Source organism: Pelobates fuscus, chromosome 10 (assembly GCF_036172605.1).
Source record: "Pelobates fuscus isolate aPelFus1 chromosome 10, aPelFus1.pri, whole genome shotgun sequence".
NCBI classification, from domain to species: Eukaryota; Metazoa; Chordata; class Amphibia; order Anura; family Pelobatidae; genus Pelobates; species Pelobates fuscus.
Genome location: NC_086326.1, coordinates 24,617,748 through 24,631,721, shown reverse-complemented (window position 1 = coordinate 24,631,721; position 13,974 = coordinate 24,617,748). Strand labels below are relative to the sequence as shown.

The 13,974-nt window shown below is 37.4% G+C and overlaps 1 protein-coding gene across 2 annotated transcripts in view; it reads left to right on the top strand.

Moving 5' to 3' along the window:
• The first annotated feature begins 517 nt into the window (after positions 1 to 517).
• Positions 518 to 13,974, top strand: part of PDE6C (phosphodiesterase 6C) — an 87,005-nt gene continuing 73,548 nt past the window's right edge. For both annotated transcript variants that reach the window (XM_063434911.1, XM_063434912.1), the window contains exon 1: positions 518 to 1,160. In XM_063434911.1, the coding sequence (XP_063290981.1) occupies positions 684 to 1,160 (477 nt within the window). In that variant the 5' untranslated portion in view covers positions 518 to 683. The remainder of the gene's footprint in view (positions 1,161 to 13,974) is intronic.

The window sequence follows — 13,974 nt, the reverse complement described above, 5'->3', positions numbered from 1 at the left end:
CCATGAAACAAATGCCATATACAGGGAATTTGCAATACTTCTAACAGGTGTTTATAAAGATAAAAATTTTGTATATAAAGAAATGTGTTTTAATACTTGACATGGAATATTGCTCTAAGTTCAGCAAATAGTGCCGGGCATTCTGTCTCTGGAGCCAAGATTGCTGCAGAATTAAGTGAATATTTAAGAATCTGTAATGCCACGTGCCTCTGCACCATGTTTCTCCTTCTTTTAAAGGATTTGATTAGCTAATCCGCAATTACGTATTTCATTCACAAATACTTGGGTCAGTCACGGGACCAATTGTAAATCATGAATTAAACAAGCGTTAAAGACGCAGGTTCTTACGTTTGGACCTAGCTGTGATCTTAAAAAGGAATGCTTTGTGTAAAATCATTCCCCCAGGAATTAGAAGGCAAGAGAACAAGCCAGGAGTTTTAATCTGATGACATCTGCTTAATTAGCAGCCTTTAAAATCCCACATTAAGAAGACACTAAGCCAGTGCCTTCTGTCAAATCTCAAGAGGGTCTGTAAAGGTTTTTTTTAAAGCACCCAGGATTGCGTACAACACACAATGTAGACATTGTGCAGCATGACCAGTTTACCACGAGCCGACTGACACATATTTAAATATTATTGCCTCAAACAATGTATTTGTAATAAAAAAGAGAAATTGGGCAAGATGGGGGAAATGAAGAAAGAAGATGTTGAAAAGTATTTGGAAAACAATCCTCAGTTCGCAAAGGAATATTTTGATAAAAAGCTGAGAAGTGAAACGGTTGGTGCTTTATTCAACAACAAAAAACTGGACATAAAAGATGACGTTTCATTTCGAGACATGACAAAGTTGGAGGAAGCAGACGTCTTGCTGGAGTTGATGATGGAAATTCAAGAGTACAGCAACATGGAGATGCCCATCCACAAAGTGCTCCAGAGGCTGGCGTTACTCTTACATGCCGATTGCTGTAGCATGTTCACTTATAGGTCCCGTAACGGCATCCCAGAAATGGCTACAAGGCTTTTCAATGTCACAAAAAACTCTAAATATGAGGACAACTTGGTGAATCCAGAAAGTGAAATTGTTTTTCCATTAGATATTGGAATTGTGGGTTGGGTAGCCCACACAAAGAAGACTTTTAATGTACCCGACGTTAGAAAGGTAGGCTTTGGTTATTAAGCATATTACTTTCTTTGTTAGAAGTCCACTATTTGCAGATGGTTGGAAAAACTGCGTCTATTTCAACATATTCTTTGCTTACATTTAGACTGTGTTTACTTGTCATGACATGTTTTTTTTTTCAATAAATTAAACACTAAACTAAATAAGTTATATTCTAAATAACTCGAACATATGCATCTTATTAATGTAAAGGAGCCAAACAGTCACAAAATGGGTCTGTCACTTTTAATTTTTTTTATATGTGAAAGGTTTATTTTTATCTTAGAAATGAATCTGGAGGGGGAAAAAAAAGCAAGTAAAACTTTAAACACAGATGATGAAATTTGATTGACTATATGTAAATATTGTACATCCATTTCCTGAGAGACATACCATCAGATATGAAAACCAGAATTTGTGTACTCTTCGTTTAATGCTTTATTTTAGAAAGCCTTCTAGAAGAATTTTTTTTTTTTTTTGTTTGTTTTTTTTGTAAAGAATTGGCATTCATTTAATGGTGTATTTATCAAAGAATTTCAGAATATGCCCAGGAAGGTTCTTAAAAGACCAACAGCAAAAAAACCTGTTCTATAAAAAAACTAAATATATTTTAACGACTGGATTATATTCTACATTATTCCAGAAACTTGACCTTTAAATAGAACTTCATTATATTCAGTGATAAAAAGGCAGGAGGGGGAGGGTGATACAATCAACACAGATGGCATAATAAAAGCTTTGAAGGGTAAGATTTTGAACAGAGACTCAAAGGTAACGACAAATTCATGCTTAAATATATGGTTGGATCAATCTATCTTGGACCCTTTACTGGTCAAAGCTGTATCCCAATATTCTTATTCAATGTCCAACCCTGGCAGAGGATGAGAGAGGTGACCAAAGGCAGCACAGATTGTACTGCTCCCTCCCATTACTCTGTGGCTAGTTATACTATTTCAAGGCATATCACAGAAGCGAAGAATGAGGAGAACAAGTCACAGATTTTTTTGGTGTAATGAGAAAAGAGTTCAAATGTTAGGATACTGATTGACAAAGATGTTGCATCGGTTTATTTGTTTAAATTATTGGTGTAGCTCTGTGGGAGTTCTCTTGTCTGACAATGGACAACATGCCCAGTTCGTAATCTTATTTGCTGCTTGACCTTGAGCCTGTCATCTTGGGGTACAAAACATGGGTGGACTGATATGGCTAAGAAATGTAGATTATGGCCACAGATATGTGATTTAACCATGTATTTTGAACAGTTATTAATTAAGTGTTCTTTTGAATTCTGTCTCCCATTTGAGACAGTAGAAAATCCCTCTTATATTTTCTTGAACTCTTAGGCTGGATAAGAACTCTACAACCTCTAATAAAATATCCCAATCTTCATCAGATCTTTCAAGAATCCCAGTAATGCGCTCGCAGGCAGAGTTCAGCATGGCCTTCCTCTGTGCCAGTCCAGGATGCCAATGAGTTGCAAAGAGAGTGTAACCTATAGCCCACCACACACAAGCACATTGGAAAGCACCTCCATTTATACCAATGCACATGCACACTTTTCCATTAGTTCACCAAGCATAACTGGAAATGGTTAAATGACTTAAACAGAAACATATTCTACTGTGATGTTGTTCCTACAAGATCTGAATGAGTGAACGTCTCTATGAGTAAACTAAAATCCCATGTGGATCAACCTCTTATCTTGGCTTTTCACGCGGTGGCATTAAAAATAACTTTATTTACCAAAATCAAGCAGAGATTGATGTCAAACCCTAGAACATAAACCACAGGGTGGCTTTACAGAAGAGAATATGGGGATGTCCCCCAATAATCCCTTCATCACGCCCCCCCATGGAATTCGCAAAATTGATCGTATACAAAATGTTGCAATTTACTAAAGCCAACCTTTACCAAATGAAAAAAGACAATATACCATGTGTACTCTATGTAATATACAAATAACAAAGAACATTAATCTATCGCTGATATTTTAAAAAAGCTTTCACCAAAGTGTTACACTTTTATTTTTTATTCCTGTCCTCAACAAAACTCTTCAATTATCTTGTTGATTAATGCTCCAATATATCTAACCGAGTTCACAAATGTGTTTATCATTGCTGAATGTGGTTGTATTTGGGAATTTCAAAGACCGGGTTTAGATAACATCTCCTAGCTGTGATCTTTCCTATGAGTCCCTGCCGATCATTAATCATTAATTCAGCATGACACATGTCACGTAACCTCCCGCAGTAGACTGTTAAAAAACATAGAGCTACATCATTATTTAACACTTTCAATGCCCAAAGAGTGAGCTTGAGCAACCCAATATGGCACTGTTAGCTGAGGCTTGTATTGTAGATGTACACTACAGGGTATACTTATTTCATTTAAAATGGATACAGTATATCCATATATTTAATAGGGGAAATCATTAGAAGGCCAGTAAAGCCTTTATAATTGTTTTTATAAAAAAAAATGTGCATGTAAATGCTTATTCTGCATTTAATACAAAAGTCTGTGGGTTTTAGAGAAAGTAGGTCAAGAAATTAGTGATAAGGGATTGGATAAAGAATGACTGACACTTCTGAAAATCTAAGCTTTGCATTGATTGGTTGCTCTGTTGTGTGTTTTGTTTTGTATTTAGCCAACCAGAATGCAGTTATAATTCCAAACTTAGCCTATGGCTAGATAATGCACATGGCATGAATAACTTAATGGCACTCTCATATGTGGTGTAAAAAAGTAAACATTCTAGTAAAATAAAATTAAAATAATAAATTGCATGTTCCATAACCATCATGTATATGTATACGAATTTTCCCACATAACCATTTTTATTCAAACTATTGAACATTAGGTTAAATGTTTTCTGTCTCTCTATGTGAGTAAACCACAGCAATAGGACTTTGAACATGACTTCACACAGTGCATCTATTGCACCATGTTATGGAATACAATGGAACGTTAATAGCATATTTTTTAGCTATTGTGCTAATATATTGCACTTAATAGTCTACATTTAAAGAAATGTGATTTTTAATTTTTTCCCTAATCAAAAAAAGTTTTAAAGCACTGGTGAAATAATTCTAGTTTATTGTAATGACTAATAAAGGGGACATTTAAATCACCAATTTTAAAAATTTAGAAGTAACAAAAACGTGAATAGATAAAATGCTAAGTATTTCATCATATTTACTTTTTTTAAATTGCATTTTGTCTTTTAGTCTATCAGTTCTGTATTACATACTATAGCAGAGATTACCGTGCCTCTCCCACCTGTATGCAGATACCATTATGATGGATCGAAGCCTGGGACTTACTTAGCTTGCCAAAAATGTCGAGCTTGCGGATAATCCGGAGCAAGGCTGATTACTGACTGAAAGATCAAAAGGATATAGCAAACGTGCAGAGTACTTGATGTTCGGTAGCAATATTCAGTAACTGTCCAATGGACTTTTTGACTCGCATCTTCAATAAGTTGAAATAAATATATATAATTTAGGTTTTTGGAATTTTTTTTAATTTATTTATTTTTAAATACAGGAATCCCTAATTTAAAAAAAAATATCTAAGCAAAACTTTTATCTCCTGACTCACTGAAACATGGCAACAGACATTGAAAAAATTTAAAAAATGTAAAGGCAAATCTTCACTTCTCTAGATAATTGTTTATTTTATTTTGTATTTAGCAAGTCATCATTTTAATTGGTTCATAAAAATATTAATTATAAACATCTCTTGAACTAATATAGCCCTGAAGTATTATTTTTTTCTCTATAAAAATCCCTAAATCTTATTAAAAACACCCATCTGTATGAGACTTTAGATTGGAGATTTACCATGAATGTTTCTCAATAAGAAGCATTTGACTGGACAATGCTCAGCACTTAACATAGAAGTAAGTGCTGAGTAAAAATGGTTAATTTTAATTTACCAGTTTTTAGAGTTTAGGGAATATTTGTGCAATTCTCTATAAATGCTTTTTTTTCCCCTTTCAATTTGGATTTTATTGGTATTTATGCATCCAATATACATCCGTGTCATTATATATGTATATATAAAATGTAGGAAGAAACAAAAACATACATGGTAGCATCACACGACAAGGTCTGAAGGGGAAATAATATTCCTATAACTGAAGGGAAAACAGTATTGATATAATATGACTAGTCAGGCAGAGTAACCATCTCTTTGGGTTTAGATTATAATGGGGATTGTTAAGGTTAAACAATATACAAGGAGATCACTTGGAATAAAAGGAGCTATGTTTCGTATGTTTGCCACTGCACTCTTTTGGGCCTTTTCCCCCCCCTGAGATTTGTGGTCTCTGCTGTAAGACAATGTATTATGTCCTGAACTGCAGCCTGCGGACTAAAGTCCCAGACTGGTGGGTCCTGGGCTGCGAAGTCCCTTCTCCTGGAGTGCTTGATTGCTGTCTCTCCTCTGATCTTTGTATGGTCCTTACTTGCGGCTCCTTTGGTAATGGTTTAGAAAAGTCTCTGGATCATCAGCAGAGGTCAAGGTGAGCATGCCATCTTCTTTTGTAAATATTAGAGAACCCTCCACTCCCCAGTGATACTCAATTGAATGATCTCTGAGTCTCCTGGCCTGCTGTCTTTTCTCCAGCAACACCTGGAATGGAAGATCTCCATATAGGGCAATCTCACAGCTTTCATATTGCATAGTTCCCAGGGCTCTGGACTGGGTCATAATGGCGGATCTTGCTGCTATATCTCTGGTGACGATAATACCATCTCTGGGGACCCCCACCGTGGCAGTAGCCGCCTTCCTGACTCTGAACGCTGCCGTCACCAGTGAAGGGTCTGTCTCCCCCTTGAGGCCATTGTAGCCACTAGCCTCTGCGTGAAGGACAGTAGCTACTCCCCCCCAATTCATTCTGGGACACCTCTTAGGCGAATATTACGCCTCCTGTGTCTAGTCTCCAACACAGTGACCATCTTGTGCAGCATCTGGACTTGATGGCTAAGCTCTTTCACCTGGTTCTAAGTCTCCTGCACCTGGCTGTCTTTAGCCTTTTCTCTTGTTTCCACAGATTTGATTTTTGTGTTAAATGGTTTTTTATTTTGTATGCAAAATAATAGCAGACAAAGAACGGGTTTGGAAAATGAATGCACTGTTGCCTACGCTGAGGCATAGTATGTCAAACAAAGGTAAGGCAAATTACATATTTCGCATCAATTCCAACATGGGTAATGGTAAACAATTTGCAGTATCTGGATATCCAGTCTGCGTATGTGTGCAGCAAGGGTTTGAGCTAAATCTTGATCGTAGTATATGCACTTTTGCCTATGCAGCGGTACAGCGTGTCAGTCTAGGGTAAGGCAGATAGCATTTTAGATCAATTCTTGTCTAGGTGGTTCTAAGCAGGTTGTATTGAATTTTCTTTGTTGAGTAGGTTGTGGTAATTTGATGCCAACTATTGTTTAGTGTAGCATAACGTGTGACCTGCGTAGAGGTCGTAAGTAGCATTTAGCAGAATAGCAATAGTCTCAGCCTGGTGATGGTTCAGCCACAGTGCCGTAATTAGAAAGAACATGTCTCAGCTTTGATTTTTGTGTGTACAATTCCCTCTTCGGTGTCTCTCTTGCAGATTCTTGTGTGTACAATTCCCTCTTCGGTGTGTCTCTTGCAGATCTGTTTTCCACACCTGCGTCAGCTCTTGTAGTAGCCTCTTAATATCCCCCTTGGTGGATGGGGAAGAGTTCTCTTCGAATTCAGATTCCCTGTATACGCCATCTGAGCCGGCTGAAGCTGTGGAATCAGCATCCCCCTGGGACTCTTCGGAGGCCTCAGCCACGTTTCGTGCCTCAGGCGCCATCTTGGATGTCGGCCGCTCTGCAGGCCTCTCAAAGGAGATTGTGATATCGGACATACATGAATCTTCCAGATGGCGGGATTTCTTGTGCCTGCGTCCCATGGATTGCCTATGGAGCGTGGACGGTAGGGGTAAGTATATTACTGCCGATAATAAGGGTACATTTCAATTGTTAGCGGGTCTGTGTAGGAGCCTGACTAAAGCACGTCTGGTTCGGCTCGTCGTCGTCCATGCCCCACCCTCCCCCCTTATATTACACTTTTTAATGAAATATTGAAAACTTGGGTTATGCAGTATGGACTTGATTCATTCACTTGTGCCCTGCTCTGCCTCTTTAAGCATTTTTGTTGTGTTCTTGCGCCCCAAACTCAATGCTAATGGCACTGCAATTAGAAAAATATATATCTTTTTAAAAGAACACAAAACTACTACAGCTCGCTGGGTCTGTTCCCCACCTCCACTACCAAAACAGGGAAGGACTGCAGCAAACTGAAGCAAACTGAAGGACTTTGGAGAACATTAAAGGGACTCTCCAGACCACTAGACAGCAATTATACACTAATGTAGAGAGGGCCCTGGTTCACAAATGTTTTTTTGGGCCCACCTCTAGTGCAAGAGTGACCAAAAGGTAGATCCCCCATCTGTCATTCAACTCCAACAATGCTATGCCAGCTGGGGCTCTACCATTTGCCATCCTTGCAGGGTTGCATTTATGAGCAGTGTTTATGTGTTTGAATGTAAGCATGTTTTTGTATAAAGTATGGGCTGTAGGGGTATTTGCATGTATGGTTGTGCCGAATGGTTCTTATCTGCCATCACATTTTATGTTTCTATGGTTGCCATTGCAATGCAGTGGTGTACTTGTGAGTAGTGTTTGAGTTTGAATGCAGTGGTGTGTTTGTATGTATTGTTGGCTTTTAAATGCCAGTGTACTTTTGTGTTTGAATTAAGGGATGTTTCTATATATAGATTTAGTGTTTTAATACAGTTATGTGTTTGTATGTAATGTTTGCGATTGATTGTAGGGGTGTGATGTACATTTGTGTGTAGTATTGGCGTTTGAGTAAAGGCGTGTGTTTGTATATAATTTTGAATGCATGGGTGTGTTAGTATGCATATTTTTGTTAGAGTGCAGTGTTTTTGCCTGTTGTATTGGTGTTTGATTGCTTGGCTGTATACACATACACACACATACAATGCCACATACATACATACTTACACAGATATGCATACACACACACACACACACAAACCCAGATACACACCTATAAACACAGTGACACATACACACAAATTCATTCACACACTGACACACACACACTGACATATGCACACCCTGACACATATATGCACACACTGACATATATGAGTGTGGGGTCTGGAGCAGCACTTTCTTCTTGCTCCTCTTCACCCCATGCTGCCTGTGCTCGTGTTGTCGTATCCTCCTCCCTCCCTCTTGTGCGGTGCTCTCCCCTTATAATTTAAAGGAAGTAATCTGCTGTCACTTCCTCCCACCGGGCCAGTACTACAGGGGCCTGGTCACACTCTTAGAGGGCTGCACTGCCTGATTAGTCCCCTGTTAGGCCCTCCCGTTGTTTTTTTATTTTTATTGCCTAAGTGCATGGGCCATGTGGGACGCCGGCCGCTGCAAGTACGAACCTTTTAAGGTTCTTACTTAACCCTTTGAGTGCCTAACTTGGGAAACGTGTGTGTGTGTGTGTGTGTGTGACGTCGCACACACAAGTTCACTGTCACATGCTCCCCTGTAGCCAATCAAGGAGCACCTTAGGCTATTTAAACCTTTTTCCTTAATTTCTCTGTGCCCTGTCGTGGTTTCCATTCTGGTTATCCAAGAGGGCGTTTCTGGTATTGTTTCTTGTGTATTATGACCTTGGCTTTCCTACTGACTATTCCGATCTCTGTATCCCTTGACCTTTGGCTTGGCTCTTGACTATTCTGACTTCTATATTCCTTGACCTTTGGCTTACATACTGTTTATGCAATTTCTGTATTCAGCCTGTCTTGTGTTTTTTCCTTTTATACACTAAATCCAGCCGTTCTAAGGCCCGGTAATACATCTTAGGGTTTTCATTATTGTTATTTAAGTTCTGCATGTTGGGCATATTAGTGTATCCTGACACTGTAACTCAGAAAACATGTTTAAGGTTCCAAAACTGCTCTAACACCTCTTTACTTGTGAATACATGTACATTCTTGAAAGTCCCATTTGAGTTTGTACCATGCTGTTTAGATATCTCCCAGTGTTTCCTGGTAACTTGACTGTTAGTGTACAAACTACAAAGTAAGCATTGAAGCATAAATTGCTTTGGAAATTTAAGAAACATTACTTCTCAGCCTGGTTTTGTACTGTAGACCAATGGGTCTAAAAACCGGGGTCGATATGCCTTCCCCAAACCCCCCCAAATCTGGTGCAGCTTTTAGGATCTTAGATTTCAGTATTTGAGAATTATAAAACTAAACATATGTGATAAGAGCTGGTTATACCATTCTACTAATAGACTCCCTAGTGATAATATATAATTTTGTCTATGGAAAACCGGATAGCTTAGTGTATTCTCCTTAAGTGAGGATGAGATATTTATGAAAGGCTGTTCTCCACCCCAATTTGTTTTGGTTCCTACACTGATGGCCTCATCCACCAAGGGCAATGATACTTTTCAGTTTTCTGAGTAAGCCTCTGTTTATTAAAAGCATTGAATTGACTTGACTTTTGGCTAACTTCTCATGAAATGTTTTTTTTTGTCCTGCACAGTATTCATCTTTTGTTTTTGGCAGGTGGTTCTCTTTTAGGTAAAGTAATCTTAAAAATGTTACAATGTGCTGGTGGGTTCATGCTACATACACGCATCACATAACCTATTCATACAGTCACACACTTTATGCATGGTAAAAACTAACAAACAAAAAAACAACCATACACCTGCATTCACACACACACACACACACATATAGTGTGTGTGTGGGTATAGTCAAGTGCCCAGTTTACATATGCAAGTGGTAGAAATACTGTATATGCCTACAAACCCGAGGGATTAAGTGCATTTTTTGATGGTTTTATATATCACTGGAATATAAAATGTATGTGTGCAATTGGGGAGTGATTTTGCATATCACTGACATTTTTACTCATGGGGTAATGCATTAAAATGAGAATAGCTGGGGGTTCAAAGTTAATTTTTACATTTCTGCAAAAGTATAAAAGTTTTGTAATCAATTCTACTTTATTAACTTTGAATTCCTGCTAATTCTGATCTTGACGAGATAACCGTATCCAGTAGCATACCAACTCAGAGATGGTCCACCCAGGGGACAGACGCAGGCGGGTGCACAAAGCAACTTCTCAGAGAAGGCACCTCCTACCGGCAGCGATTGCTGCTGACTTTGGCTTAGTATAGATATCGTAGATTTATGATGTTGTTGTGAATTTTGACACATATCTGAAGCTATAGATAAGGTGTTCTCCCTTCTCTAAAAAATGTGTATGGTTACTTTTTTTTTTCTAAAGATACCTTTTTTTCTTAAAGCCTTTATTTAAACATATCTTTTTTTTTTTAATTAAAAAAGTACTTAAACAGAAATTTGCTCCTCCGATATATAGGTATGTCTGATATTTAGATCCAGCAAATGTTCAGTTTACATAGTAATATAGATTGAAATAGACTCCATCAAGTTCAGCATTTCACACATCTTTCTTTGTTATGTATGTCCAAAAGAAGAGAAGAACCCTTCAATGTCAAATACTAAATTGTCTAGGCCGAATTAATACAGTATTAAGCCTCCAAATTGTTCATTAGTCTCTTGAACAGGTGCCTCAGCAGACATAATACTATGTGAATTTGTTAAAAGAAAGCTCCAAGCACCATAACCACTGTAGTGATTTTGTGCAAGGAGTGTATTGGCACATCTATTACCTGTGAATTATTCAATTTGACTTTTCATTTTTTTTTTTTTTTGTCGGTGTAATTGCTTTTAGAGGTTAAATTTAAATGTCAACAATTATTTAACCTCAGCTGGGGTGAATTCAATTTTGAGCGGAGAAAACCTGTGTGACTAACTTGCTCCTCCCTCTAAGGATTCCGAAACCAATCACGGTTTTCCTAAAGAAAGATAACCTAATCTAATGGAAGTGGAGATTCAAACGATTAGTCTACCAGATAACAGTATTGTCTACAGTATATATGTGTTAGTTATTTTAATCTGTGAACGTCACTGCATAGATTTATTTAAGGAACACCCCAAACTAAAGACGCAAACTCCATTAGGAAGAGAAGACTTAAAAAACAGACAAAATAACTAAGTTAAATGAGATACTTACATTAGATTGCCTAAATAGAAAATGTGAGAGTGTTTGATTTCTAAAAATGTAAAACAAAAGAGACAGCTTAATATTGATCTGGTAGGTGCTTTATACTTGATATATCGTCTTTATTTCCTTTTCCTGAATAGGAAGTTACAAGTAAAATATAACTTCTTTGTTTGTTTCTATTGCAGTATTTTGATTTATTTCTTAAATTAACTGGAACTAGTTCCCAATACCCTGTTCACGCCCTCCCCCATTGTGAGTTCTTTTTTTAATATATATGTCAGTGCCGTGACTTAAAAAGAGCTTGGTACACGGTCAGGTATTCTATATGTGATATTAAGATGATGGTGCTTCATTGATTATTGTTCTGCTTAGCATGAGTTCCTGATAAAGTGTGCTATATAAAAAACCTGATGAAGACATACCTTCACGTGGGGTGTGTAGGTTGGAAAAAGAGCCTAGAAGAGTCTATATGCAGGAAACATTGTAAGAAATGCTTGCCGTGGCTTGAAATTCCATTTGGGGATATCTAGCAATCCAGAAACTGTCTCCACCAGGGAACTAGTATCTCCAGCTTGGAACTGTTACAAGTATTCTTGCAGAACACAGATTGGGTTAAATACTCAGATCTACGGGGAATTAATCACCACAAAGGGGACCCTGCCACTCCCTATAATAATATCCAGTATACAAAGGATATGACTAATTCACTATATTAAACAAATGGATGTAGTCTAATGGATTTGATATGGATGTAGATTAATGGATATAATGTATGTATCCCACACTGCTATGCAGTGGGATGACAAACAAGTCATTCCAAAAGGACCAGTTGAACATGAATGAATAAAAGGTGTTGAAAGTATTGCTCAAACAAGGTTACAGTGTAAGGGGACAAACGTGCACCCTGGCCTTTATACCGTAGTGCTGTGAGGTAGCCATGAGCTTGAGCCTCACTGAATGTTGCTGTGCCTGTTTTAGGTTCCCTGCCAGCCATTGATTGTATAGCCTTGGTTTACCATATTCTATCATTGTATTTGTTCTACCTACATTGATCAACCTGCAGTACTGTGGTTTGTTATTTTACAACTGAAAAGCAGATATTTGCCTTAAAGGAACACTAGGCACCCAGACCACTTCATCTCACCGAAATGTAAAACATTGCTGTTTTAGAGAAATGTCTACCACAGTCACTGAAGGCGTTTTCTTCTGTTTCACAGTGTGAAAAGACACTGGACGTCCTTACGCTTTGCATGGTGTTGAAAACCCCAAACGAAAGCATAAAATCAATCATTGAAGTACATAAATTATACAATACAAAATACATTGTGCTTCTTCTGAACCCACTTTTTTATTATTTTGCTAATGTTCTTTTTCCGCTTCTTTTATGTAGAACATTTTTATTGAGGATTTGATCATGAGCTACACAAGTATATATGATATTCGGGGGTTCGGTCTTTTGTTGCTGTATTATAACAACATAAAGAATAAATAAAAATGTCCAGCACAAACCTTCAAGTCCACAGACCCTTTATTAAGGTAACGTTTTGGCCACACACAGCGTTTGTCAAAAAGCCATGTATGGTCGAAACATTTATTTCTTTATTTTTTGGCACTTAAAATCCATAGATCCTTTATTAAAGGTTTGTGTTCGACATTTTTATTTTATCTATGCTGTTGTTGGCTAGGGGTAAACCCAGTGTGCATGAAACCTCCAGTTACCAGAGTCTTCATTGTTTATTTTGTTATTTCTTATAGTATAACACAATTTCTAAAGTAGAACAATACAAAATAATGGGTAACAAAGTGATTTGAAGAAATGTAACACCATATTGGGATAAGAATCATGTTACGGAAAGAGGCATTTTAACCCATAGTCACCCATTTCCACAGGCATAAATTAACAAAAGAAATATGACATAAACTTGATTTCAAATGGGATTTCATGATGTATCCATTGATGGAGGATGTTTTTTTTTTCTTTGTTTTTACCGCCACTAGGTTGATTTGAAGGAAATTATTATTTGTAATGGTATATTTTCCTGGACAGGATGATATGCCAAATATGGCAAGTTATGGGGTCAAATGAATCCGGGTAATTGTTAAGGTAGCCCGTTATGTTCCCCCAGAATTATTGCACCTGATCATAAGCCCAAATGTAAAGGTCTACTAAACCATAATATGACTGTTAATTTAAAGTACATATAGTGGTCGAAGAAGCAGTGTGGGAAAAAAAAAAAGACATAAAAAAAACAAACCCTAAACCTACTTGTTCTCTTAAGATAATCGTTACACAGATGAGGTTCATGGCTTTACTTGGTTATTTTCAATTATGCTTTCTGATCTTAAGGCTGTTGATTATAATAATCTAGATTAGTGTCTGTGATACATTGTAATCCTGGATATGTTATTGTAATTATTATTGCTCACAACCTCAAGACAGGTATTTGCTCTAATCTTCACACCAGTCCGTGCTGATCAGTTGAATTTCATCTTCAAATCTGACAGTTCGTTAATAACTCGAACTAAGGATTATCCTCGTTATAACATTAAGTTGTTTGACATCTTAAACCCTGTCCATAAATGTAGATGGTCCTGTTGGTTTGCACAGTCTACAGGTTTGTAGTATACCTGTATGACTTATAAGAGCTGAA